The sequence below is a fragment of the Pygocentrus nattereri genome, chromosome 24 (assembly GCF_015220715.1).
Source record: "Pygocentrus nattereri isolate fPygNat1 chromosome 24, fPygNat1.pri, whole genome shotgun sequence".
Taxonomy (NCBI): Eukaryota; Metazoa; Chordata; class Actinopteri; order Characiformes; family Serrasalmidae; genus Pygocentrus; species Pygocentrus nattereri.
This window is the reverse complement of record NC_051234.1, coordinates 26,685,680-26,713,238: the sequence shown is the minus strand read 5'-3', so window position 1 is coordinate 26,713,238 and position 27,559 is coordinate 26,685,680. Positions and strand designations below refer to the sequence as shown.

The 27,559-nt window shown below is 39.2% G+C and overlaps 1 protein-coding gene across 2 annotated transcripts in view; it reads right to left on the bottom strand.

The window, feature by feature from the left end:
• Positions 1 to 532: 532 nt before the first annotated feature.
• ctnnd2a (catenin (cadherin-associated protein), delta 2a) overlaps positions 533 to 27,559 on the bottom strand; it is a 570,926-nt gene continuing 543,899 nt past the window's right edge. For both annotated transcript variants that reach the window (XM_017716448.2, XM_037534162.1), the window contains 3 exons: positions 13,966 to 14,097; positions 9,958 to 10,034; positions 533 to 2,573 (listed from right to left, as the gene is read on the bottom strand). In XM_017716448.2, coding sequence (XP_017571937.2) covers positions 2,313 to 2,573; positions 9,958 to 10,034; positions 13,966 to 14,097 — 470 coding nt within the window. In that variant the 3' untranslated portion in view covers positions 533 to 2,312. The remainder of the gene's footprint in view (positions 2,574 to 9,957; positions 10,035 to 13,965; positions 14,098 to 27,559) is intronic.

The window sequence follows — 27,559 nt, the reverse complement described above, 5'->3', positions numbered from 1 at the left end:
ATTACTTGATTTAACACCATGTGCTTTGGGGGATGAGGATGGTGGTGAGTGCCCCCTGGTGGATGTAAGCGACATAACATCTACCACCTGTTCAAGAAGAACATACTGCACAAATAAAATCCTTGGGCAAGATCCTTAATGCTACATTCGTCTGCCTTTGTAACATGATTAAAATTGCAAGTTGCTCTGGATTAAGAGCATCTGTCAAGTGTATAAATGTAAATAGCACATTTGGTGTTTACTGCAGTTATGTATGCTACTTAATTTCTTTTCAAAATAATGTAATGTTTTTGGGAAAAAAAGGATTGTATTTAAGTACTGACAGCCCTGCTGGCCAAAGCCAGAGATATGATATACAACAGAATAGATAGAAAAGAAAGCCAAGGGATGAATCTGAAGATTAACAGTTGTATTTAGACACATCTCTGGTGTTATGTCGTGCGATGGTAATAGCCAAACAGCGCTAAAGATTGCAAACAGTAATTTATTGTCCTGGCACCAGAACATCATCAAAATCCAGCCCGATTATCTATGTAACTCGGTAACAACACAACTGAGACCGGGGGTCAACATTGCCAGTGTTTTTTTTTTTTTGTTTTTTTTTTAAACATTTTCTCAGAACATTTAGGTGAACAGAATCCTTTTATACAAGTCTTTTCTTGCAAGTTTGTTGCTTTTAGTGACACCGACATCTGCACATAAAAATGATATAGATTTATATTTATGTATATTTATATATTCATCATTCTCTATGAACATTTTCAGTCTAGTAGTTTTACGGTGTTTTGCCAAGTCAAACAGTAGAAGCCACCCGTTAGAAACAAACATCGCCTCTCGTTTCAAACATCAATCAACATACAGCACGCACTCAGCTAACATAGAGAGAGATTTTGTACATCTTTGGAGGGAATTAAGCTCACAAAGATTTTGCCCTCCTGGTAGTTTTCCAGTGTTGCCTAGATTAGTAGCTTAATTCCAGAAAAGAAATCAAATCAAATAGAACACATTTATAAACAAAGGAAAGCAGTTACAGATAGTACTAGTAGTAAAAACTCATCAAACTCAAGGTTAAAACATCTCCAGTGCTAGTTTAAGTTTGGCACAATGTCTGTTATCTCTTCATGTTAGCACAGAGAACTGAGATACACATGGAACAAACATGTTTTCTGCAGTTATGGATGACAAAACAGTTTAATATTACCTCCCCAATTCCCCGAAAAGAAAAGAGAGAAAGAAAGAAAAAGGAAATCTAATAATTCAAACCCAAAGAAATCTATTTCAAATATCTACATCTTATTTTTTTTTTTTAGGCAGTGAGAAAGCACTTCATCGACAAGTAGTGTGGAATGATGTTCTCATAACTGCTTTTAAAACGTTGCTTTAGATGCCACGAACATACTCACATTATCGGAACGAACAATACTGCTAGATACGTCCTCTTTGCTCTTGAAAGATATTCTGTTCTGAAAATGGGACACTGATAGCTGTTACTTCTCTCTAAAGTGGTCTAGTTTTTTTTTTTTTTTCTTTTTAAGTACCGTAAAACAGAACCCGAAGCCACTGGAGCTCCGAGTGGCAGCAGTGTAATGTACACAATGTACTTGTATCTCTGTAATGTACACCAAATACTTTACATTGACAAATAAAAAAGTACAAAAAGAAAAGAAAAAAAAATAGATAAGGCTGGAAAAATCTAATATGCAATGACATTCAAAAATCAAGATGAGTCACAATGAAGTGATGGAAGAAAACAAACAAAAAGTGGAAAGCTGTTCCCGAATCTCTAATCAACTGTACTTCTTAATCCTACCTACCACTTTCCAAAACCTTTTCAGAAAAGCTTCTCCCTATTCTAAAGGCCAAAGTTCTGCCTTCCCCTTTCACTGCCCCTGTCATCTTTCTTTGATCCTTTCTTTCAGCTTTCTCACTCTAAGCCACTGGTCAAAACTCTGTTCCTGAAGATCCACCTTCCTGAGGACTTCATGTCCAACCTTGATTGAACACATTTGATCCAGACCGTCACGTCTTCTTAATTAGTTAGGTCAGATGTGTTAGATTTGGGCTGGAGTGTTTTTGCAGGAAGGTAGATCTCCAGGAGCAGGGTTGGTGACCACTGCTCTAAACCTTCTTTTCTTTTGCCTCCCTGCCGCTGCGCTCGTCACGTCCTCGATCCCACACTGTCCCACAGAACCAGCTTTTTTTGGACATGTAAAAAAACTTGCTGAAGAAATGTTTAGTGGTATGCATGCACATGCACAGTTTTCCAGCCTTTCCGCAAGTGCTTCCCCCATCCATCAGGGGGTCACCGAGTCCTACACCCAGGAGTCGGGCGAGGCCGGGTAATGACTCGTCTCATAGTTGAGTTCACTATAGGGACGGGCAGCGGAGTAGAAGTCCACGTAATTGCCGGTGGACTTAAGTCCCAGATGCATACTGAGATCGGTGGTGGGAGCGGGACGATGGACGGCATCCTCGAAAAAGGGCTCCTCAAAGTTCCTTGTTGAATTCTGAAAGGGAGGAAGTGCCTCATAGTCCTTTCGCACACTCTCCTGTGCAGCTGGATTCACTGGGACCTAAGGACAACATAAACGTTAAAGAGCTCACATTCTACATTTACCTTTTTTAATTTCTCCCTGAAATTCACTGAGAAGCTTTATGTACCAAAACAGTTAATAAAAAGTTAAACTGTTCTCCAACCTCTTGCTTTCTTGACTTTACAGTTTAAAATGGATGTTTTAGTCACTTTAAGACTGATATACAATCGCATGCAAAAGTGTGAACATCTCGGGTCCAAGATGTTTTGTGTTTTCTAAGTGAAAAATAAGCTGACACATCCTCTGCAGGCAACTTAAATATGGCATTGTTCTGCAAATAGTGAAAATGTAGTACACCTTTTTTTTTTGTTGAATTTAATATGTTGTAAAATAATAAAATATGAAATACATAATGTGCCATACCTTTTGCACAGGGACACATTTTATTTATTTATTTTTCAATAAGTTAAATTCAGCAAATAATCAGTAATGGTGCAAATAAATGTGTAACTTGACCATGGTGAGCCAAAGTGTTGTACATGAATTTGAACAGCAGGGCAGCAGATTTTCAGCTGAAAATGGTAAAAAAAGAAATAGGCTAAAGTAAAATGAATAAATAAATAAGCCTACGATGAAGTCAGCGCAGACGTGTTCAAACAGTTTGAGCAGTAGCAGATGAACAGTGAAAATGTCAGGACAATTTCAGGGTTTATATGAGAGGCATTGAACAAGTGAAGTGAATCACTGTTCATGCTGAAGTATCAAGAGAAGGTACCCAAAATCGCATCCACTGTAGGTATGATACAACTTGAAAACACAATATCTTACTCGATATGCAGAAACAACGAATATACAGCGAAACAAAAGGAGCAGAAGGGAAAGTCCCTGTGAGAACAACAACAGTGCAAAGTATAACTAAGAAATGAGGAATTAAATGCCATGGATGACCAACCGTTTCCTGTTGTTGATGTTGGATTTCATGGCACATGCTGTACTACGTTTATTCTATGCGTACTGTTTTTATTTGTGATCATATTTTTTCACTTTCTAGTTTCATTTTTCAGCCCACTGTGTCCTGTATTAATTTCGGCCAAGAATTTTCATTTTGCTGATACATGAGTTTACAAAGCACATTAAATGCTTTTATCTAAAAAAAAACAAAAAAAAAAACAAAAAAAAAAAAAACAAAAAACAAATATTGACTCTTTTAATGGATCCCCAGCTAATGGCTACTGCATTCTCATACCATTCATTCAGGTCAGTCTTCCTCACTGGTACATAGATAACCAGCATGTTATCAATCTGTATCTTATCCTCCGTTCCTTCTGCTGCTCTCAGAACGTGTTGGCCTTAGACGACGGTTAGCTTTGGTGCCTGGGACTTTCTTCATGAAATCTCATGAATTTTGAATAAGGAAGTTTACTGGAATAGAAAAATGAGATGTGACTAATTGGAAAATATGTAGAGCGTCATGTTCTGTGAAGACAAGCAGACACACGAAAGCCAAGAATGCGTGCGGAAGCCAAGCTTATCAGAGGCCCGAGTGGCTGCAGCTGCCAGTCTGGGTAGCCGTCCCTGTCCTATGTACTAACATACAGCCTCTTGAACAGGGCCAGAGAAATGTGACACATTCAGTATTACGCAAAGTGAAGCTAAAGAGCAAAGCAGTCTTTACAGAGCAGCAACAGATTTTCACTACTAAAAACGAAGGTTCCTGAATGATCCTTGGCTTGAATATATGGTTCTAGGAAAAATAATGAACCGATATAGAACACCATTAGTGTTGATGTCTTGGTTCATTTTTGTGCCCTGAGATCTGCTCTGAAACTTCTATTTTTGTTGTGTTTTTATGACTCATTATATCTCATGGCATGTTTAATACTGGCTTATGATCATATTTGATTGATCTCCCGGGTGACTTGGCTTCCAGTTACTTCAACCACATGAGCCCATAGGGCTCGATGCTGGACTTAAAAAAAAAACAGGATAGCTTTTTGTTTAAATCTGATGCCAGAGGAGTTAGGAGTTATACTGAATGCATGAAGCCACTGGCAACAGCACAATCATTTTAGCAATTTTAGCATGTAGAATCAGACCTTTCTGTGTGCAACAGTGTCTTCTGTCAATTAAATATGCACAAGGATGCAGTGCATACGCTGTGATTTCATAGTTCACATTTCTGTGCCCATCTCTTTTGGTTTTGAACATTGTTTCTGCTCACACTGGTTTAAAACCAGAAGCAGCGTGGCCGGTAAAGCAGAATTGCATTGATAGTTAGCTGTGAGTGAAATACGTGGAATTACCCTGTGTTCACTCCGGCAGTGACTTTTCACCTCTTGTCACCCAAATGGCTGATTGCTCACCACCTGTGGGCATATCTGAACTCCAACTGACCACTGGTTGCCATGGTTTCACTGACACCAAACAGATCAGATGTGTTCCTGCTAAAATTAAAAATCCTGGTGAGAAATCGGTTGTGTGCTTATTTTTATTTCATCTTTGTGTCTGTGCAGTCAGTACTGCTTGCTCTTTGCAATTACTGTCTATTTGTGGTGAAAGCACTGTTGCCATTATTCCATCTCTGGTAGTAATAAATGATCTAGGAACCAAATACGGACTGCACTGTCTCACAGTGGTGGAGAGAAAGTGCATATGCACCGTGCTCAATTCCTATTAGTAATTGCCACGTCACTTCGCTCCTTATTTGCATAAAGTTAAACTGTGGTCAACTTTGTTGAGTCACTGACTCCACCCATTGCGCATCTCTAATATTTATGCTGCATCCTGTTGCCGGGAATCGGCAGCTCTCATTGAAAATGAATGACCTTGGGCTGCCTTGTCGTGTTGTGTCACTGCCGTTGTGAGCGCAGGGTTAGTGTATGTTGTATGTGCGTCTTGTGGGATTCTGATCACAGTAAGCTGCAGAAAGTGGAAAGTGCAAAAGCCCGCCTGCTCAGATTTTTCATGCTGGTGTTTAGACATAATATTGCTCAAACACATTGGAAATATTAGCTCTGCAGTTATTACAAGTTTTCATATTCCACTGTATAATAGCTCAGCACGGCTGACACTTATATCTGTGATCAGAAAATGTTTCATTGTTGCAGGTAGTGAATAACGCTCCTTTACATCTCTACAGTGCGTAAGGAGCATCGGGTTTAACACAACCAATACCCCATCTATTAAAATATTATCTAGAGTTTTTTTATATATTAAAAAGGTTCTTCAAACTCTACATCTCATTTACAAAAATGTTACAATACAAAAAAGCACCATCCATTGAAAGGTTCTTTAGACAACTGACAGTGATTCTTCTGTGACATTGTTCCAGAGAAATTTTAGTGGAAACCTAATTTTTAAGAGTTTACCCCAAGAACGGAATAAGCCACTGTTAGAGGCATCTACATGCGTGTGGCTGATGTTCATTATCACCAGTTCACAGCCTGCAGACTTACAAACAACATCTGACTGGCTTTTGCAATGATAATCAGTTTGCAGCCTTGTTTTTGTCAGCAAGTTAATACTTATTAAAATGGACAGCTGTCTCTCTTCCCAACAACACGCATTAATTATGTTCATTTGCAACAGTTGGCTATGTTGTGCCAGCTTCATTAACTTTAAGGAAACGAGACCTTGGCGATTGTTCTGTGTCTTATTCCACCACTTTCACATTGTGTGGGGACTGTGTGGGTGTGAGATTAAATATTCACAAGATCACGAGGAATGAAGCCATATGATACGAGACCTTGGTCTGCCTGTTCATGAAAACGAGCAGAGAACCACGAACACAGCCAGTTAGAATCACAGGGTGCCTCAATATGAGACACAATTGGTTGGATGTAAAAACATCACCACTGAACCAGGACAAATTAGCATGCTTGAAATCGATGCGTTGGACTAATGAGAATCACTAAAATTGGGTTAGCAATTTTGGTAAGGTGGTAAGGTGTGTGGCACACATGTTAATACATGATGGTTGTATTTTTATGAATTTACTTTTACAAAAGGGGGAGTATATGTGGGAGTGAAAGTTATACTGTTGATATTTCTATCATCCAGTAGGTGTAAATGTGCTGCAATCATTAGGATTTTCCTCTTGATTATTTAAAAAAAGGCTTAATTTACTGTGTGCTGTTGTGGGTGGCATAGTAATGGTGTGTGTGTGTGTGTGTAGCGCTGTCACCTCATAACAAGTAAGGCCTGGGTTTGGCTCCCTGGCCAGGCAACCAGGGTCCTTTTATGTGTAGATTTTGCATATTCTCACAGTTGTCTGCATGGGTTTCTTCCAGGTGCTCTGGTTTCCTCCCACAGTCCAAAAACATGCAGTCAAGCCAATTGATAATAGTTAATTTGCCCTTGGTGTGTGTGTGTGTGTATGTGTGTATGTGTGTGTGTGTGAGAGAGAGAGAGAGAGAGAGAATAAGTTAATTTGTAGCCTGCCACGATTAGCCGTTTACAATGGTTGTGTTCATAGAGCTGTTACATGGTAAGTGGATGATGTTACTGTGATGTGTCTGATCTATGACCCTCATATATGACAAGGTACCCATATGCTGCCTCTTCTGCTGCCTTTGTTCTGCTGTTCACAAATAAAGTTCCCCCATCTGTCTCATCCCTGCATTCTGACCGGCATCTCGGACCATCGTTTTCAAGTAACCCCACCATAATTTTTTGTTCGAAATCTTAAGAGTAGTGTTTGCTTCCTCGCTCACCTTTGACACCTATATTAATGTGATACTCCCTACCTCCGACTCTTCGAGACTGTACTCTTGCCTTCTCTCTCCTTCCTATTCCTCATAATAATAATAATAACAACAACAACAATAATAGTAATAGGGGTGGAAATCTTTAGGCACCTCACGATTCGAATACGATTATCGCTGCATCTTTTTTTTTCTATACAGGATTTCTGTTTTCTCACTGTGTGAGGACTCGGTAGTTTTAAAGCAAAGTATCTGTAATGGTCCATAATGCATTTACTTCCAATATCTTTCATTAATAAATCAAATGGAAGTGATCTATAAGGCTCTTATTCACTGCTCGTTTGAGACGCTGCTGCCACTAATCTGCGACAAAATGCGCTGTTAGGGTGACATAGGATCCAGTGGTAATGGATGTCCCCCCACAGCACGTTACACCCGTCCTAACCGTTTAATTCAGTGTTTTCATAACTTCGGTTTTGGTCTCGTTATAGAGAGTCAGGGGTCACTGTGTCAGTAAAATATCTTCGAGACTGGATGCCTAATCTTGGCGCCAAAGTGTGCAGCATAGCGCGAAAGCCCTGGTTCTCAATGACTGAGAAATGGCATGCAGACTTGCAGATACGTAGCAGCGAAGTCTCGCCTGGCTAGTAGATACGAAAAGGCAGATTCAAGATGAACATTTGGAGATGACTGGACTTGTTCGTGTTTACAAGCAGCACATTTGGTTTCCTGGAACGTTAAATCTGTGACCCTAAAATTGCGAAGATGAAGTTGCTTCTCTTTCAAATTTACCCATTCCACCTTAAATGGTGCAGCAGCTACATTCGGTGCCTCAGGCAAAATTTAAGGTGGAACAGAAACATTCCGACAAGAAGCCACTTCAGCTTCGTAAAACAGCCGAACGTTGAGAGACATTTTACAATAAGCTGCTCCACTTCTGAGGAAAAGTTTCCTGATGCAAAGGGGAGGAAAGCCGCTATAGCTGAGCTAAAGCTTAAGAGCAAAGTAAGTGCAGTTTTGTTAATATTTTTAACCTATACTAGGACATTCACACATACTGGACATTAAATGTTGTGGCTCCCAAGCTGGTTTGATTTTTGTTGAAAGGACGAAATGGCTCTTCTTAACATTTGGGCTGCGACTCCTGATCTAACCTGGCTTTAATGCAGAGGGAGCCGGTCGGATTTCTCGCTTGTATGTAAGAGATTTTCCCGCACCTCTAAATAATAATAATAATAAATTAGAATAATAACAACAGCCTTAGATGCTCTCCCAATATTATTTATTATTACTGTATTTTTAAACTAACCAAAGGGATTACACAAAGTTAGTTTTTTCCCATATGTCATTTATTTATTATTAATGTCTGTCATACCTCTGTGTCGTCATAGAGTTTTGTCAAGTTTGTATTGAGATCATACCAATGTATCATATCTTGAAGTTGCTGCCAATATCCAGTCCTATACGCGGTGCTGTTTGGTGGAACTAGCTCTGCAGCAGTAAAATACAGATATTTTGCGCTTGTGTTTAGGAGTTAAGGCTTTTGAAGTACAGATCTGTTGTGTTGACTCTACTCCGTTACTGTTTTGTGATCTCCAAAAGATGCTGTTTGTAGACATTCCTGTCCGAAACTAAAAGAAAGATTAAGCAGACACTAAGGGTGGGAATGGCCAAACAGGCCCACTATACAATATATGTTTTAAACATATTGCGATTTATTACCTTTTTCCAACTACAAATACAACTACCAGGTTTTTGGAAGCAGTCTCCCAGTCTTGTGCTACATTTGGTAGGAGGTCTGCAATATTTGCCCCGGTGCAACTTTCATGTGTTGCTCTAGTTTGGAGAATGAGTGACAGCAGTCGCCAGCCCTCTGTGAGACAATGCTCTGTTAGTCACACAGAAATCCACTGCCCTCCACGCATCGCATGTAAATACAGTCCTTTCTGCTGTACTCAAAGATTCCTCAAGTTTAAGCTTCGCTTCTTCGTAGAGCTCAAGCTTTTAGGCTGTGTCGGCAAAGAAACGTAGTCACACACCTGAGACCACAGAATGTAAATGCAGCACCATTGAAGGTGACACAGGAAAATTCAAACAAGAAGCTCTTTATTATCCCTGTAAAACAAGGCATTATGGGTGACCACTAAGCGAGCTTGTATAAGTTATTTTCTGCTGCCCTCTTTAGAAGCTGACAAGAAGCTAGTTTAAGCCACGTTTGCTGTTATCAGTTAATGCTGTTTGATCTAATGATCTTTGTTTCGAATTTTTAGTTTGAGTTGCACAGGCCACATTTTATATTTATTTCCAATATATTGAATTAAAATGTGCAGATATTATTTCTCTGTAGAGGATGTGTTAACTTATCACTTAGAAATTTCACAAAACATGTCTTTTGACCAGTGGTGTGGTTTGCATGTAAATTTATGTATACAGAACAATGAAAGTCATTCCTTTTCATAGGATAGAAACAGTGAAAGCAATAAATTTTACAAAAAAAAGTATATATATATATATATATAAATGAATTTGTATATATTTATAAATGGCTGAATTGTGGATGCCTACTACAGTAGTCACTCAAAACAATAGTCCCATACTAGGCTAAACAATAAAGAAGTTATTTGCTGATTATCAACTGCTGTCCTTTTCTTGACATTTCTCCGTTGACATGTGACTGGTTGTTACATATAATACTGTAGATGGCTCATTTGCATTTTTACCTGGTTGTGTTTGATCTCTTCATTTGGAGTCACGTACGAGTTGCGGAACAGAGTGGAGGTTCCACAGGAGACTTGCACTGTGGGAAGATTTGGGGAGGGGGGGGGGGGGGTAGAGAGTGGGTGGGCATTTCTTAGAGGCGGTTCTTAGCTTTGACTCATGCAGGAATGAAATAAAAACCTGTTGGAGTTACACAGAGGAGGTTGACGAGAGAAACAAAACTTCTGATTATTTGACAGTGTGATGCCACCATGCGATATAGAGCATGTTCAGGGTGGCTGGAACATAATTAGCATCACATTGAGTTTAACACTATAAAGAAGAGTTCAAACAAACAACTAGATCACTTAAAATACCTGCTGTGCACGTCAAGCTAACATCTATAGAGCCAGCAGCTATTGTACCCCAGATCAAACATGTAGGAAATTATGACATTGTACATACTATGATCTATAAGCCCAATGGCAAGTGATGCTGCTACAGTTAAGCCCCTCTTTTCTCTTTAAAAACCCAGTAGTTGTGCAGCTAGTCATTCACACAAAGATGATAGACTGGGAAAATAAACATGGTACCTGTCTCACCTTTCAAAGTGTTAGTCACCAACCTTACAACTGATATAATTGATCAATTGTAGATTCAAACAAGCAGAGAAATTCTGTAAATTGTAAACTTTTCATCCATCCCACATTTGTGTTCAGAGAAGAAAAAAAATGACTTTGATTTGAGGTTGAAGTTACTGTTGTGTATAGAGTCTTGTTAAACAAATGAAACCATCTTTTAACTACATTTTGGCTAGATTGTACATAAAATGGGAGCATAATTTACTACACTAACTATGTAAAGCCAGCAACATCCTTCAAATGAAACTTCAAACCAACTTCAAACCAACTTCAAAGCAAAATGATATCTTTCTGGTCAAAATAAAACAGTGGATTGAGTTTCTTCGATGCAGGGTGTGCTGGCTGCTAAACAAGACTTTTCACCGCTATGTCATCTGTCCTCCACCCGACTGAGATTGGTCTTTGTGTCATATGGTTGCCTGCATCACTACAGTAGCTGTGCTAAGCATGAGGAAGATTTATACCAAGTCCCACTTAAAGTACAAATGACAATAGTTGTCAATAGTTAGATTTCGTTTTAGTTATTCCATTATTTTAGGTACACTGCCAGCTTACCTGTGTAATTGATTGTGTAAATACAATATAATTACATTTGTAGCGTAGAGCATAGAAAATAAAGATGATAACACTAGATTTCTATTGGTTTGAATGGGTCACTGGTAGAAAATGTACATAAAATCAAAGGGAAAAATGAGACAAATTGGTTAACAGCAGTGGGCATCCCTTCTATGTCTTCAAAGAAGGCGTAATGATTTATAGGCACTTTCAATTTTTAAAATGTTATTTAATAGAATTCTAATGCTTGTTGTATTTAAACTAGCATCACAGTTTTGGTTGAAAACAAAAGGGTTAAAATTGCCCAGTGGAAAATCAATCCAAATCCAATCAGGATCTTTTTCCAGTGGTGTCTTGGTAGATACCAAGTGAACTTTGTCATTGGTTAGATTTTCAGAAGCTGAACTAAAAGCCTTACTTGTTAGATTAACCACCAACATAATTAGCAACCGACAGTGGAAACAATCAATTTACAGCTATAGTAATGTATTTTCTCATGAAATGGTCCCTCATGAAATGGTCCCACTCTATTGTAGAGGAACAAGGTTGTGAAATGGACGGCTGTATAAAGTATTTTTACTGCAACATTTGTGTAAATGTGATAAAAGTACTACGTGGCCAAAAGTATGTGGACATCCCCAAAGAGGCCAATGTCATTGGAGGGTACTGTTACCATAATTACATTACATTAACGGCATTTGGCTGACGCTCTTATCCAGAGCGACTCACAATTTGATCAAAAGGGGACATAAAGGGGAGTACTTGCTCTGCAATGGTATTTATGTAGGTACCACATTTTTAAACGGCTTTAAACAATGGAGCTTTCAATGGTAGACAGGGGTCTGCACTCTGACTGGTCTGTGGCTATGCAGGAACGTAGACAGCAGGGTGTGATGCATTGTGTGATGATCAAAATGTGACACATTCCTTCTGTAGCCATCATCAAAATGGATGGTGACATCTGTGCCACAGTAATTCTTCTGTCAGGTCAGACTAGACGAGGTAGCCTTCGTTGGTTTTGGGTATTGATAAGCCTTGAGAGCCCAACACCCTGCCGCTGGTTTGCTTTGTCCCTCTCGGACCACTGATACGTACTCACCAATCCTGACTGGGAGAACCCCACAAGCTTTGTCATTTCTGAGATTCTCTGAGCCAAACATCTGGCCATGATGATTTATCCCTGTTGCTCAGGTCTTCTTGCCTGCCCATTTCTCCCACATCCAACACACTGACCATGAGAACCAGCTGTCCAATTACTGTCCAAGATGTCTCAGACCTTGACATGTACTGTAGTTACAAGATAAACATTATTCGCTTCATCTGTGAGTGGCCATTAAGTTAAGGCTCATCCAAACTTTGTTCTTCAAACTAGCTCACAAGATATTGTTCTGCTGTGTTTGTTTACTTGCATTTATTCTAATGATATATGTGGATATTACAGGCAAAAAGACACATATTGCCAAGATAAATGGCTTTACATAATAAGCTTAGGTGCCTAAAACTTTTTTTGCATTTATGTACCTGTTAGCATTGAGTCTGACTTAAACTGTCAAACCCACTAACAAGAAGGCACATACTTTTGGCCATGTAATTCTTTTATCAGGCACTAATTTAACATTAAATGATCAATTAAGAACTTAATTTAGAACTTTTAATTAAGAATTTTTGTATTTGCTTTGTTCTAAACTTTGAATTACAGTTATTTCAAGAATTCGTAACAATCTATGTTGTCTGTTAATTATTTCAAGCAGTAGACCCCTGTGGTGTTTTTCTGGGTCAGTACAGGTTGGTTCTTAGAAGGAATTAAGACCTGTTAATGTATGAAGATGAAGCATATAATCTAAAAAAAACTTTTAAGATCAGAAAACAATGTGTAATACAATTTCTTTTGTGTTCGGCATGATTATTATATTAACGGTGATATAGAATTTTTAAGTCAGTTTCCATCTATGGCACTAGTATGTTTAAGATCCTATATTTAGCCCATGGATAAAGATATTGGTGTTTTCTTTAGGACACAGTTTGAACAGTCAGTCTAAAGTTGACCAAAGGGAATTGCTGACACTCTCCCTTTAAGCCAGGCCCAAATTTGCACATTTTCTGGTTTTGGGGAGTATCTAAATATTAATGAATTACAAAAATTTTGCAGTAAAATATTTTTATACAACCATCCATTTCACAAACTTTAAGGGGAATGTGTTTCTTCTAGGAATTTATGGAAACAGCAACATGCAAAGTAAAATATAGGCTAAGCTCTTTTACAGAGTTCAGATAAAACATCTCTTTTGCAAGCTTGAAATGTCTAGGTTCAATCTAGAATGGCAGAAAAAAATTAGTGCACACCACCGTTTCCCCAGCTTAGTGCTAACATGTTATTAGAAATACCGTAAATGTGCTAACAGAAATTAACAATATTGCAGATGTGAGTTTTTTTTGTTGTTGTTGTTTCGACATTTATAATCTAAACTGACGGCTTTGCTCTAACAGTCACAGATCCCCTGGCAGTTCTCATGTTGTAGATGAGTGTTGCAGTGAACTTTCGTAATCCAAAAGTGCATCATTTCCACATGAATAATATATTAAAGCAACACAGTTACTATCAACTGTAAGTAAACACAGACAAATGGCTGATGTGTTTTATTATGTGAAAAGACTGTATACGTTTGAATCAAGTCAATTCAGTGCATCACTTTTTTTCAGTCTTCATGCTGCGACCAAAAAGCAAAGCCTTTGTCTAATGAGGTAAAAGAATTATTAGTTAGAGGAGTTAGGAGCACCCCCCCCCCTCTTCCCCCTTTTTTTTCTCCTCCCACCTCCTCCACTGAGCAGCCCTACCTGCCATGGCGTCTTTCCTGGATGTGTGCTCAGCTTTGTTTCCATGGAAACTAGCATTGGTTCCAGTGGACTCATAGTCTGTCTTCCTCTCCTTGAGGCTGATCATCTCTCTGGGTGAGGCGGGGGCGCTCGCTGCAAATCAGCACATCACACACACACACACACACACACACACACACACACACACACACACACACACACACACACACACACACACACACCCCATTCTCCATGAGCATATGGAGTCACACCACTCTGTATTCTCACACTAGCCAGCTCTCTGTGCTTCTCTTTCTCTCGCTCTCTCTCTCTGTGCATCTTCCTTCATCTTTCTTCCTTGTCACTAAGTTAGATTAAAGACATCAAGGGGTGTGCATCATTATTCTTCATTAGTGCTGCTGTTTAGCACGGTGAACGTGATTTCCAAGAGGTCAATGTAAAAAGTCAGTGCCAGCCTCTATAATTCCCACAAAAGATGCATACACGCATAATATATTTTAAGGTTAAATGCAGCACTTGGCGTGCTGTCGGATTTTAAAAATGCACACAGATGGCCAAGTCTCAGTACATTTCTGCCTGTGCTAACTTGTGCTAGTTTGATTCAAAAGTTTGGAATTTGGAAAGTGTTTTTAGCCATATAAAACCAATGAATTGCAGATAAATGTTTAAAATGATTACAGAATGAAGGTCCCGAGCAACCTCACAACTTTCACAATTGATAGGTTTTAAAAATAACAGGGAAAGCTGTTTAACATGGAAAATGAATTCTGGATGTTAATTTTTATCATATGTTAAGTGATCAACTTTCAATGCAGAACAAGAAGTCTGTGTAAACAGCTGTAAGCAAAGGTTTGAACACCCCTAGTCAATTGAAATGTTTTGCTGATATAAGCTGAACTTAAATATGGCATTATTCTGCCAATTTAGTTGGAGTGACAAATGGTTTCAAGGTGAAGGTAGGGTTATATCAGGGATCAGCTTTGAGCCCCTTCTTGTTTGCAATGGTGATGGAAAGGTTGACAGATGAGGTCAGGCAGGAGGCTCCATGGACCATGATGTTTGCAGATGACATTGTAATCTGTGGTGAGAGTAGAGAGCAGGTGGAAGAGAATCTGGAGAGGTGGAGGTTTGCACTGGAGAGGAGAGGAATGAAGGTCAGTAGAGACCAGACGGAATACAAGTGTGTGAATGAGAGGGAGGCAGGTGGAAATGTGAAGATGCAAGGAGTAGAGGTCGTAAAGGTGGATGACTTCAAATATCTTGGGTCAACCATGGGTCAACCAGAGCAATGGACAGTGTAGAAAAGAGGTGAAGAAGAGGGTGCAGGCAGGATGGAGTGGGTGGAGACGGGTGTCAGGGCTGATGTGTGACAGAAGGATAGCAGCAAGAGTGAAAGGGAAGGTTTACAAGACAGCAGTGTGTCCTGCTATGATGTATGGTTTGGAGACTGGCTCTGTCTAAAAGACAGGAGGCTGAACTGGAGGTGGCGGAGATGAAGATGCTGAGATTTTCGTTGGGAGTGACAAGCATGGACAAGATTAGAAATTAGCAGATCAGAGGGACAGTGAAGGTGGAGCAGTTTGGAGATAAAGCCAGAGAGGCCAGGTTGAGATGGTTTGGACATGTGTTGAGGAGGAATAGTGGATATATTGGTCAAAGAATGTTGGAGATGGAGCTGCCGGGTAGAAGGAGAAGAGGTAGACCTCAGAGAAGGTTATGGATGTAGTGAAGGTGGACATGGAGATGGTTGGTATAAAAGTAGAGGAGGCAGTAGATAGGGAAGGATGGGGGCAGATGATCCGCTGTGGTGAAAGAAGAAGAAGAGGATTCATGTGCTTGAGTTTGACATATTACGCATATACGCAGAAGTTGTGATGTGTTCTTTGAATTTGACCAGGGATGCTTAAATATTTGCATACAATTATATATAATTTATGACTTCTTGTTCAAATAATTCTTGAAATTAATATAAATACATTTTGGTGAATAATAACAATTAAATCCCCACTGTATTGCACATTATACATGCAATAAAAAATATATATGACTAGTGATTCCAAACTTTTGAACAGTAGTGTAACATGACCTAAGCATCACTCATGAACAGCACTTCTCTTGTGAAGCATCTAAAGCTGCTTGATTACTAATGGCAAAGGTTTTGGCCTGCTAAACATGAGTAAATGCCAGATTCATGTGGTGCTTTGCATCTAAAAATCACTAATGCATCAAAAAAAATGTAATGAAAGTAGAGGTGTTTTAAAATGCATGAAACGATATCCATAATTTTCAGTTATCAAATTTCTTAGCTTCCTAAAATCAATATTTGTGATAATTTTCATATCAGATTGCCCCTGTCCAGCTAGTGCCATTAGTATGAACTGCATCTGAAGTCCCTTTTTGGCTGCCAATCTTCCACTGTCCTCAGCGCTAACCGGATCAGCAGCAGTCACCCTGCAACCATCCACCCAAGAGTGCACATACATGCTATCTCTAGTGCTCACAGGTGCTCCAGGGCTCATCGACTGCATAAAAGACCTTTGAGCCCAGCTGAGTGGGACTTGGCACAAAAATCTCCTCCGCACACCTGTATTGCAGCTCACTCTATGAGCAGGGTCCAGCTATGACACACATACACCGACATCTAGTAATGGGCATGGCCAGCAATTGTATTATAATTATGATTTCTGACGGTTGTGGGGTATATCACAGTATAATGTATTTAGTTATTTTTTTCTTTTATTATCCCAAAATAAAACCATTTTGGATGCTTCAGGCATGGAATTTTGGTGATTTGGAGACCTTTCTGATGGAAATGTGTACACAGTGTGCGGAAGAACAGTTCATAATGCCGGCTGTGCTTTGGACCCCTTCCCTGATTGGATGAATCTGATTGTGAGCGCATTGAAAGAGTATTCAAATAGATTTAAAACTCTCTGAAGGACGTGTCTTCAGTGGATAAGTGAATTATCTACTACTATGGTCATCAAATCTTCATCACTATAGTGTTGATGTTGCATTTGAGAACCGAACATCAAGCTGGACATTCTTTTTAAGACTGTGTGTGAAACATTAGTTTGTAAAGGCATCTGACCTGGTCCGAAAAACTCCCACAAAATCAGACCCCATGCCTCTGTCTTTTAAATGACTATTTCTGGCTTTGCAGGGTGACCAGCAGACCATCTTTAAGCATATTTTTAGACTCAGTAATACTACTACTTTCACTTTTAACAAAAAAATCAGTCACACTTTGTGATTGTCCTCTGTAGAGGCACCCTAACCTTAACTTCATCCCAAAACCTACACCTACTCCTAAACCTCTGTCTCACAAGAATAGTGCTGATAATCATCTGTCAAATTAAATCATTTAAGCACCTATAGATTATTTATAGGGGGCCATCAAAATAAACTGACCGAAAATCAAGCTGTACCAAGACCGCATCACCTGAAGCATCTGGCTGAGCTTGGTTCAAATACTAGGCCAAAGGTTAACAGCTAACTCCAAGAAAATGGCTATTTCTTCTACTCTCTGTTCCCTCTTTAACTCACTACATTCTTATGTCTGCTCCTTCAACAACAAATTGAATTAACTTACCTGAGACTACAGATACAGACTGAGGTGTTTATGCTCACTCTGCTCAACAATCTGATAAAAATCCTCGTTTACATGCCGACTACAAGTAATCCGATGCTAAATGACGCGCATGCGTGGAGTACCGCTTAGAGTAAACGTTGCCATGACAGCGAACATCACGTGAGGTCCGGTCCGAGTGAGATGAGTTTCCAGTTGGCGTGCTTGTGTTTTTAATTGCTTTAAACTGATGTTAGACTCAGAAAAACGTTCTTCACATATACTTAAAAAGGAAGACGTTGTGCTCTGAGACACATAAGTTGGACGTCCGTCCCATCACCATCTTTTAAAGCTCAGAGCATAAACTTCGTTTCCTCTACAGACCAGTTTCTGCTCCGCCGTGTTGAACGTTATAAACCTTTTGCTATGACGCAACGCACACGCGCAGAACGTGCTCACACGTTCCGATAGGGAATGTAATCGGATTCAGGAGTTTACACGCCTATTAATCTTCTATTTAACAGATTATTTAGAGGTTTACCCACCTCGCTCAATTGGATAGAAATTGTATTCCGAATGGCCTCAGTCAGATTAGTCTATCCGATTGAAGTGTTTACATGGATGTATTCTATTCCGATTGAGCTGTTAGTCGGATTATTAACGCATTATCAGGCTGCATGTAAACGTGGCTACTGTCAAAAGACTCTGGTAGGGTCAGATTTTCACATGTAGAACTGTAAATCTTGAGTTGCCAGTAAGAAAAGTTGACACTGTACAAAAGTTTGTTGCACATTACTATAGTTATGTCTCAGTCTTTAGCCCAACTATCTTCTAGGTATTTTAGTCAGTGGAAAGTAGGTGTACCAAATAAAATGCCCAATGAATGCAAGTACAAGATAGACAGTATCTAATATACTGGCAACTCACTCAGTGTCTTACTAACTGTTAAATGAAAACATAACTCTGCTACTTAACTTACTTATCCAAAGAAAGTGTACAGCCCTTGTTTAGATAGATGACTAGAAACTGAAGCTGAAAAACTGTTCTTATTCAGAACGTAACAGTAAAAAAATGATTCCAGAAGTATTTTTTGTTCCATGCCCACTAACTAAATTCTCTCCAAATGGTCACTTCTTACTATTCAGTGTAACTAAGCACTGGGCGTATTGCTCTACAGACAAGCATCAACATTTTATGCAAGGTTAGTTGCATACTGCGCTCGCAAGTTTGAACTTAATTTGTGAACTTTTAGCAGGGTCAATGATTTTTTTTTACACCAGTATAACAGATGAACCAGTACATCGCTTCTACAGACACCTTTTCCTTTTGTCCATAAAACTGTTTGTGCATCAAGATCACAACTAGGAGGCGGTGCTTTAGCAAAACATTAGCACATGCTTGTTATACGTATCTACAGGGTGAGTCAAAAGTCACAGGACAGGATTTATTAAAGTTTTTATTTTATTATCGACTTTTATCTCTGGGGGCATCTCAAACAAATTGTGTATGCTGAGAAAATCCTCAACAAACACCACCTTCAGTACCGCATAGTGGAGGCTTGTGACAGCATAAAAAATAAAATAAATTGGTGTTCTGTGACTTTTGACTAACCCTGTACTCATGTAAACCTTAAGTGCCTCCTCCGGACTCTCTAGTGCATAGGTATATGTATTATTTTATATTTAAAATATAAATAGTGTAAATATAAAATATACATCAACAAGCGCATAATCTTGCATAAATATGCATATAAATGATTGTCTTCATAAAGAAGTTCAGAGCAATCTTTCCCCTTGAGTTAAAACAACAAGCATATAAAACATTTTTCTGATGGATTTCATATCTACTGCTACATCCCAAGAGTGATTCCACTCAGGACCTAAGAGAACCACATTTCAGAGAAACGCCAATCTAAACACATTTACTCCATCTGTCGCCTGCACTGTAATTCAGTTGTCTTCATCTGAAGTCACAAAACGGCCTGATGGATGTTGAAAATGAAAGTACTATGTTTCTCTAGACATGCTAGCGTCCACACTTTATCCAAGCAAGGAATGTTACTTATCTGTGACCAATGGATATTCATGTGATAGACGTTGTTGAGTCTAAGAAAGTGTTGCTTTGTCGTCTTCCACAGCAATCTGGAGAGTATAACTCTACAGATGCAATATTAATGTACCTCTCCACGCCTGCAATGCAGATCGGGGACTAATCAGTAATTAATGGCCTTCAATGGTGTGATGTATTAAACAAATACCACCAGAGATTCTTTGCCGCTGTGCAGCCATGGAGTCTTCTTTAACTTTTCATGCCACGTCTTGGCATATTTTCAAAATCTTTCAACAACAGGACTCAGTGTTCACACACAGCTTTTAAGCTGTCAAAACTTCCAATGGGAGTCTGTAATGAGAGTAATTAAAGCTTTTGCTGTCCTTAGAAAAGTAATGCCAGCACCAGAAATTTGTGGTGCATTCATCAAGAATGGACACATAAGTATAATATTGTACACAGTATTTAAAAACCTCAGCAACACTGCTGTACCAGTGCAACACTCGCTAACATGCCAGTGCTGTGTTGGTGTCACTGCTGTACTGACAATGATCCCTCATGGTGGTCCCTTCCACTAAGGCAGGGGTTCCCAACCTTTGGGAACTCATGGCTCACACAACCAACCACCAAAGTCCCCATGGCATACACTATTTAACCTTCCTTTGACAAGATCTCTGAGCTTACAACACAGTAGTAGCTGCTTGTTTTCAGTCCCTGCACACGATTGAGGTGTTTCTGATGTACGGGGAACGTAGCTGCCGTATCATAGCAGCATAGACTTCAAAAACCGACACCCAGAAAGACCACTAATTTCACACAGCACTTTTGCATCCCTCATAGCCAAATTCCAAGAAACCAGGACTATGGACGACAAGCCACATAGTGGTCCTCTGAAGACCACTACAGATGAAGAAATCTCAACAATGGTTTTGGCAGCCTTTGTGAAAAGTCCACAACACAGCGAGTGATGTCTCGCAGCAGAATGTGGTGTCAGCAAGTCATCCCTTGTACGGATTCTTCAATCTACCAATAAGTGGCACCCCTTCAAGATCCAGCTGCAGCAGAAACTGTCAGAGGATGACCCTGATAGATGTGTCAAGTTCCGCACCTGGGCGTTAGACCAACATCAACGGGATCTCGCATTCGCACAGGGCATTCTGTTCGGTGACAAGGCCAATTTTTATGTCAGTGGTGAGGTCAACTGCCAGAACGTGAGGTACTGGAATGACGAAAACCCTCACTGGACGGCAGACACCAAAGTCGTAGGTGATGTGAAGGTTATGGTGTGGTGTGAAATATGGGGCACCCATGTAATCGGACCCATTTTCATCGACCAGACCCTAAACGCTCAGCGTTACCTGACAATGCTACATGAAACAGGGTTCCCATCCATTCTGACTGAAGATGGCAGCTTCCCCTGTTATTTCCAACAGGGTGGGGCTCCACCACTCTACAGGTCAGGTGTTCCGTCAGTGGTTGGATATTCAATTCCCTGGTCATTGGATTGCCCGTTGTGGACCTGTGGAATGGCCTCCCAGATCACCCAACCTCACATCACTCGACTTTTATCTCTGGGGTCATCTCAAACAAATTGTGTATGCTGAGAAAATCCGCAAAAAACACCACTTCAGCACCGCATCGAGGAGGCTTGTGACAGTATTTCTCCAGAGATTCTCATACGGGTTCATAACGATTGGATCCTGGGCCTTCAGCTCTATGTTCAGCACCAGGGACAGCACATTGAAAATGTCAAATAGCTGTGCATCATGTGCAGCATTCCCAGTTGTTGTTGCAACTTTGTGCTGATAACCTTTGAACTTTTTGATCAAGAGATATTGCAAATCTAATTGCTTGATTGATTTCTGAGACAATTCTGGTCTTCTTTGAGCACCGGCTTTCAAGATGGTGGCCATGTTCCGGACATAACCTAAGAGACATCGCCCATTACTTGCTGGGGTATTCAGATCTGTCATTTTCCCTTTCGTTTCTGAAATAAAGGCTGTCCTGTGAGTTTTGACTCACTGTGTAGTTCATGCTGTTTATAAATGTATCACACATAATATTGTTCTTTCAGAGACAATGAATAAACCAAGCAACAAAATTCTTATTAAAGCACTATTACAGGATTTGTTTTACTTGAGGAGGTTGTAGTTACTTAATTTTTACAGCCATTTCTCAATTATTTTGCACCATCAGTAATTTTTATGGACTGTGCACTTTACTGTGTAAAGAGTTAGGTCTCCCCCAATCACACAATACCACCAGTGTTAGGAGGGCAAAAGCTAGCACAGGCTTTCTCATGAGACCTGTGAAGTGCCACAGTACCTTTTTGAACTGCCGCTAAGGCACAGCCGAACTCCCTCTGAGGAAAGCATTACATGAGCTAACAGATGCCTGCGCATTTATACTGTGGCATGTATAACTACTTCACAGGAAAAAATAATCATATAACTGTAGCACAAACCCAACACTGCTGCCTAACAATTGTGCAACAACAGGTAAGCTACAGTCACTAACTATACATCTGCAATAGTACACCTATACACAAAGGACAAATAATGAACTTTTTCCTATTTTTATAATGTGGATATTTAAACTTTATAAATGTATACATGTACACTTTGTCAAACTCAAATATGCCAAAAGGGCTCTTTGGAGCAATGCCATAGAAGAAGCAGTTTTGGTTCCCTAAAAAGCTTTCAATGGATGGTTCTTCAAAAATAAAACCTAAACTTACAAAATTGAAAGGCTCTTTAGGGATCCAAAAGAACCGTATTTGGCATCTTTAACTCAAGTTTGTCTGTCCACTAGTTGAGTAAGTGGATACAAGAAGTTCTTAATTAAAACCAGTCATGTTTCTAGCAATGATTGGTTTGATTTGATCTAAGGGTGAATTTAACCATTATTCTTAAGTTAATTTAAAAATCTTGACCAAGGTAGGAATGCAGTGAAAGATTTATTGAAATTGAAGGTGTTGTCATATAGAATTTTTCTCAAATATAGAACCATCTAATTCCAAAGTCTACTCACTTTAGATGGCACTGTTTCAGTGACAAGGTTAGAAAGCCTCATAGTGCTCAGAGCACAACCTCATCACTCTTGCGCTTGCTCTCTCTCTTTCCGCTAGCATCCTGACTGTGCTAGTGTTAGTGGTTTGATATAACTCTTTGGGGAACACATTTTTTGAGGGAAGAAGCTTCAGGGGAAAGGTCTGTCCTGTCTTAATTGTACATAGGCCTTTTCTCGAATGGACCTTTTCCTTTCTTCGACCTCTGGCATCCATTAATGGACAGCTTCCATCTTCTGTGCAGAGTAAGGCATAGTTAGACATGTGGGCCACAGTCTTGTCCCATCACAGCAATGCTTAGACATCAAGGCAACGTTGTTATGAGCGTCTAGGTACACCACAAAGAGATACCTACAATATCTGCTTATTCTGCTACTCTCCAGGGGGGCTAAGAGGCAAAACTATTTTGGCTCCCTGATAACAGCTCTATTGCACCCCTCTGCTAAGGTTTATGTGCGCAGCAGTTTGGCTGTTTACTTCTATCACTGTTTGCTGGTATTCTGACTGGTGCTGGAGTTTGTGGAGAGTGTGTTCATATCCCATATGCTGCTCAATTACAAGCCCTGATGTTCTTAACTTTGTGTTAGACACGGTCTTTTTTACGCATAGGTCACTTATCCCTTAAAGGATAAACATTGTCCTGGCAACATGTGTTTAAACTTATTATACATGAACAAACTTTGAATTCCATGGTAGAGATGTAGAGCTTTCAGATAATATGCCATGTTTATACTACTGTGTCGTGTATCTCTATAAAATCCCAGGACATATCTACACTGTATTTTCCTGCCTCAGGCCCTTGGCCTTCTCTTTCATACCAGAGAGTGCTTGAGGAGAATGTGAGGCCATCTGTCCAAACATTTATGCTGAAGAAGAGGCGCTTTTTATCCTTCCAGGATAAAGATGCCAAACATACAAGTAAATCCAACAAGGAACGTCTCAGAAGGAAGAAATGGAGGGTTGTGGAATGGCCTAGCCAAAGCTCAGATCTGAATCCCACAGAAATGATGTGGGGGGGACAGGCTATACATGCAAGAAGCCTCTAAAACACTGCACAGTTCAAATAATTCTGCATGAAGGAGTGGGCAAAAACCTCTCCCAGTGGATGGCAGAAACTGGTAGACAGTTCATAAAGCTGTTTCTGTCAAAAGGGGCAGTATCAGTTACTGAAGCCAGGGGTGTAATCACATTTTCAACAAATAAATGACAAAATACTAATATGCCCACATTTCATGGGTTGTTTTCAATAGAAACATTTCATGGGGTGTACCTCAGAGTTGGTATGTGGGAGCACGCTACCGGGTAGCACAACTTCTGACAGACTTCAGGCATTTGACCAAATCCCTTTAAATAAAAATTAAGATTTTCTTCAAGATTGGTGTTAGAAAAACTGCAATTCTTTTACAAGGTCAGGGACAATTTGGGAGCATGATGTTTCTCAACAGAGATGCACATCACTAGTAAGACCATAAACTAGCCGAGAAGGCTGAGAAAAACAAGCAGAAACATTCTGTTTGATGTCGATTTTAAACTTGTCAATACTGTATTTGTTACCCACAAACTTAAAATTCAGTCTTGATATTCCTCACTTTCTCATACTTACTACATTTCACAATACAGGGGTGCACTCAATGCCACTAGGTCAGCTTATTTGTCCAGTTTTATTAATAGATAATCAGGTAGCAACACAACCTAATACTGTTTAGTATCTCATGAGTGAATGTTCCCATTAAATATACAACACTTAAAAACAGCTGACATCTTTTCAGTTCAAGTTCATAGAATGGTGATGCTCAGAGGAAATATGAGCATCTCTGAAGCTCGCCATTAAATATTTGCATTTAATATTCATCTCTGCTCTCATAATCAGCAGTCAATTAGCTTGGTAGTATATTGTGAGGACAACACAACTCTTCATTCAAGTGCTGCTCTCATCTTTCTGTATTTAGCATCTTATTATCAGTGAGATGTGGGAGGGGCAAAGCTCATGATAATATCACTGGAGAACCGCATGTCACTCGCACTCTCAATTACAAATTAATAGCTATTACATACGTTTCTACTGTGGCAAGGTCAAGACATCATGAAATAATTACAGTGCTGTGGCATATAATTAATTTAAATGGGCACATCGATTTGAAAAGGCCCTTTTGGGTCTAAGCTCTCGTGTGTCTTGTCAAATGTTAGATAGGCAGTGTGGATGCTGCCTCTGATGATGTATAAAGAGCAGCTTTGTATCACTGCTGCTTCCTCCTCTGCCATGTTTGTGCTTCTCCACCTGCACATTTCTGTCGACTTTAAAGATTCTATGAAAAATAGCAGAGCATGGAAAAAGCAGCTATTAAAAATAATTCATTTTATACTAACAATAACCAAAGCAAGAGTATTTTTATTAGTTATTTATCTCTCATAGCTTCTTGAAAATCTGTTGAAAATGAACCTGCTCTGTGGCAAGAAAAACAACACATTGAACCAAATGGAATATGGCTGAAAATGCAGACTTGAACATACTGATAGTTTATAAACTGATTATAAATTAAGAAAATTTTTCATTCTTAAGTAGTGTGTAATTTCTAGTAGTAGTAGGTTTTTGGGAAAACTTTTTTTATCAATTATTTGAGTTAGAGCTGGGCGATATGGCCAAAAATGTTATCACGATAAACAAAATTCATATAGTTAGATATTGATACATCCATCCATCCATCCATCCATCCATCCATTTTTTAAGCCGCTTCTCCGTCAGGGTCGCGGGGGGGATGCTGGAGCCTATCCCAGCGGTCATCGGGCGGAAGGCAGGATACACCCTGGACAGGTCGCCAGTCCATCGCAGGGCAGACAGACAGACACAGACAGTCACACACTCACACCCAGGGGCAATGTAACATGTCCAATTGGCCTGACTGCATGTCTTTGGACTGTGGGAGGAAACCTTAAACCCACGCAGACATCTCGATAAATATCAAATCATTCATTCTTTCATGTTTGAAGGCTGATTTTTTGTAGTTAATTGCTGTTTTAAACTATCCTTTATGGTCAGAACATGACAGACACTCACCAGACAGTGGAACATTTCACAAATCTGTCATGGGACAGTGGGAGAAAGTGTCTGGTGAGCTGTTTTTATCAGCTGGAAAAGCATGGCCGCAGTTTTTGTAATCATAATATTTTGTAATATTCATATTTCATATTCATGAAAATATATTTTTTGCTGTCTGGTGACGAGTGCTCAGCTATCCCATTACAAATGCTAAACAAGTGACCAAAAACAGTGCCAAACTGATTAATTTCTCAACAACGTCAACAAACAGCAAACAGTAGCTATGTCAGTGATGGATCACCCGCTTTACTGCCAGCGCTCCTACCACATCCATGTCAGAGCATATCACAGTATTGAACCATCAATATATTCCATGGGTGTCAATATAATGTGGAAATGTTAGAATGGTGTATTATATTGAAAATGTATCAAACATTACTTATCGCTCTATTGAGGAAAAGGTATATTGCAATAATTATCGTTATCATGGTATCACCCAGCCCTAATTTGAGTGAATTATAACTTTGTTTAAAGTAAAACTTGCTTCAAAACTACTATATTATCATTTACAGTGTACAAAATCTTAAATTAATATAAATGTAATTTCTTATTTGAAATTTAAATTACATTTAAACAGTACAGAAGTTCTAAGTTCTAAGTTATTGTAAAAATTAGAAAAAGTTTAAAAAATGTAAAATGATTTAAAAATGCAGTTATGAAAAAATGCACCAAATTCTTTTTAATCACTCAGTGATCATACGACATCCAGCAAGGAATATGCCCCGGATCACCCCACATAATCAATAAATCATCAAACAGAAAGAGAAGGCGTTCTAGACATAAGGGTAAAATATCTTAGCTTTTTAATTGATTTATAATTCTTTATTTTGTTATACCTTGTGAAGGACAGAATTTATATTTTTTATCTTATTTTTTATGGTTAGTTTTTAATATAAATTGGTATAGTAGCATAGTAACATAGTAGTATAGTAATATAGTAAAAAAAACTTAAGTACTAAGTTACTTCTCCTCTTGTTACTTCTTTTTTTTTTGCTGCTGTCCCTTTGCTGCTGTAACACTGAGAATTTCCCTGTTGGGGTACTAATAAAGGACTATCTTACCTTAAAAAGAGAATCCAATGATTAAGCTGTGCCCACCTGTAAAACCAATGTCAGTGGACCCATACACAGCTATTCCAGATAACTAGGAATATTGATAGTGACTATGCATGCATAGTCACCAATAGGGTGCATTTCCTTCCATTTCAGCTCGCTGAAAGACTTAACACTTCTAACACTACATTTATCTACCACTGAGTAGACCAATGATTTGCTAAATACATTTACAATTTACATTGTCATGTCTGATTTAGATGAGTTCTGAATAAATGAATCAGTGCACCTTAATTATCATTTTAATCAGCGTTACCTTGCTGTTTCTGAAAATTTGATGGCCCTAAGTGACATCCTGTTTAGTATGCCAGAATGTAAAATAATGAATTCTTCAGTGATTTTAGTCAGGAAAAAAGTATTCTTATTTAAGACTTACACTGGTCACTGCATTTTAAAAGACTGAAACAGCTCACTGTGCATGCATCAGAGCATGCACAGGCACTAGGGAGATTAAATAGTGTATGTAAATAAAATAAATACAGTGTAGGTGACTGCTTATACTGCTTAGAGCAAGAACAACCCTGCATTCCCTGTACATCTCTTATTGATTTGACTGTTTTAAAATGCAAAAAAAAAAAAGAAGAAAAAATGTTGGCTATTGATATTGCCTCAACTAAATTACTGGCTTAAATTAAATTGGTGCAATCCTACAGACAACCCAGCGGCTGCCTCATCAACCAATACACAACTTGTTGAGGTCT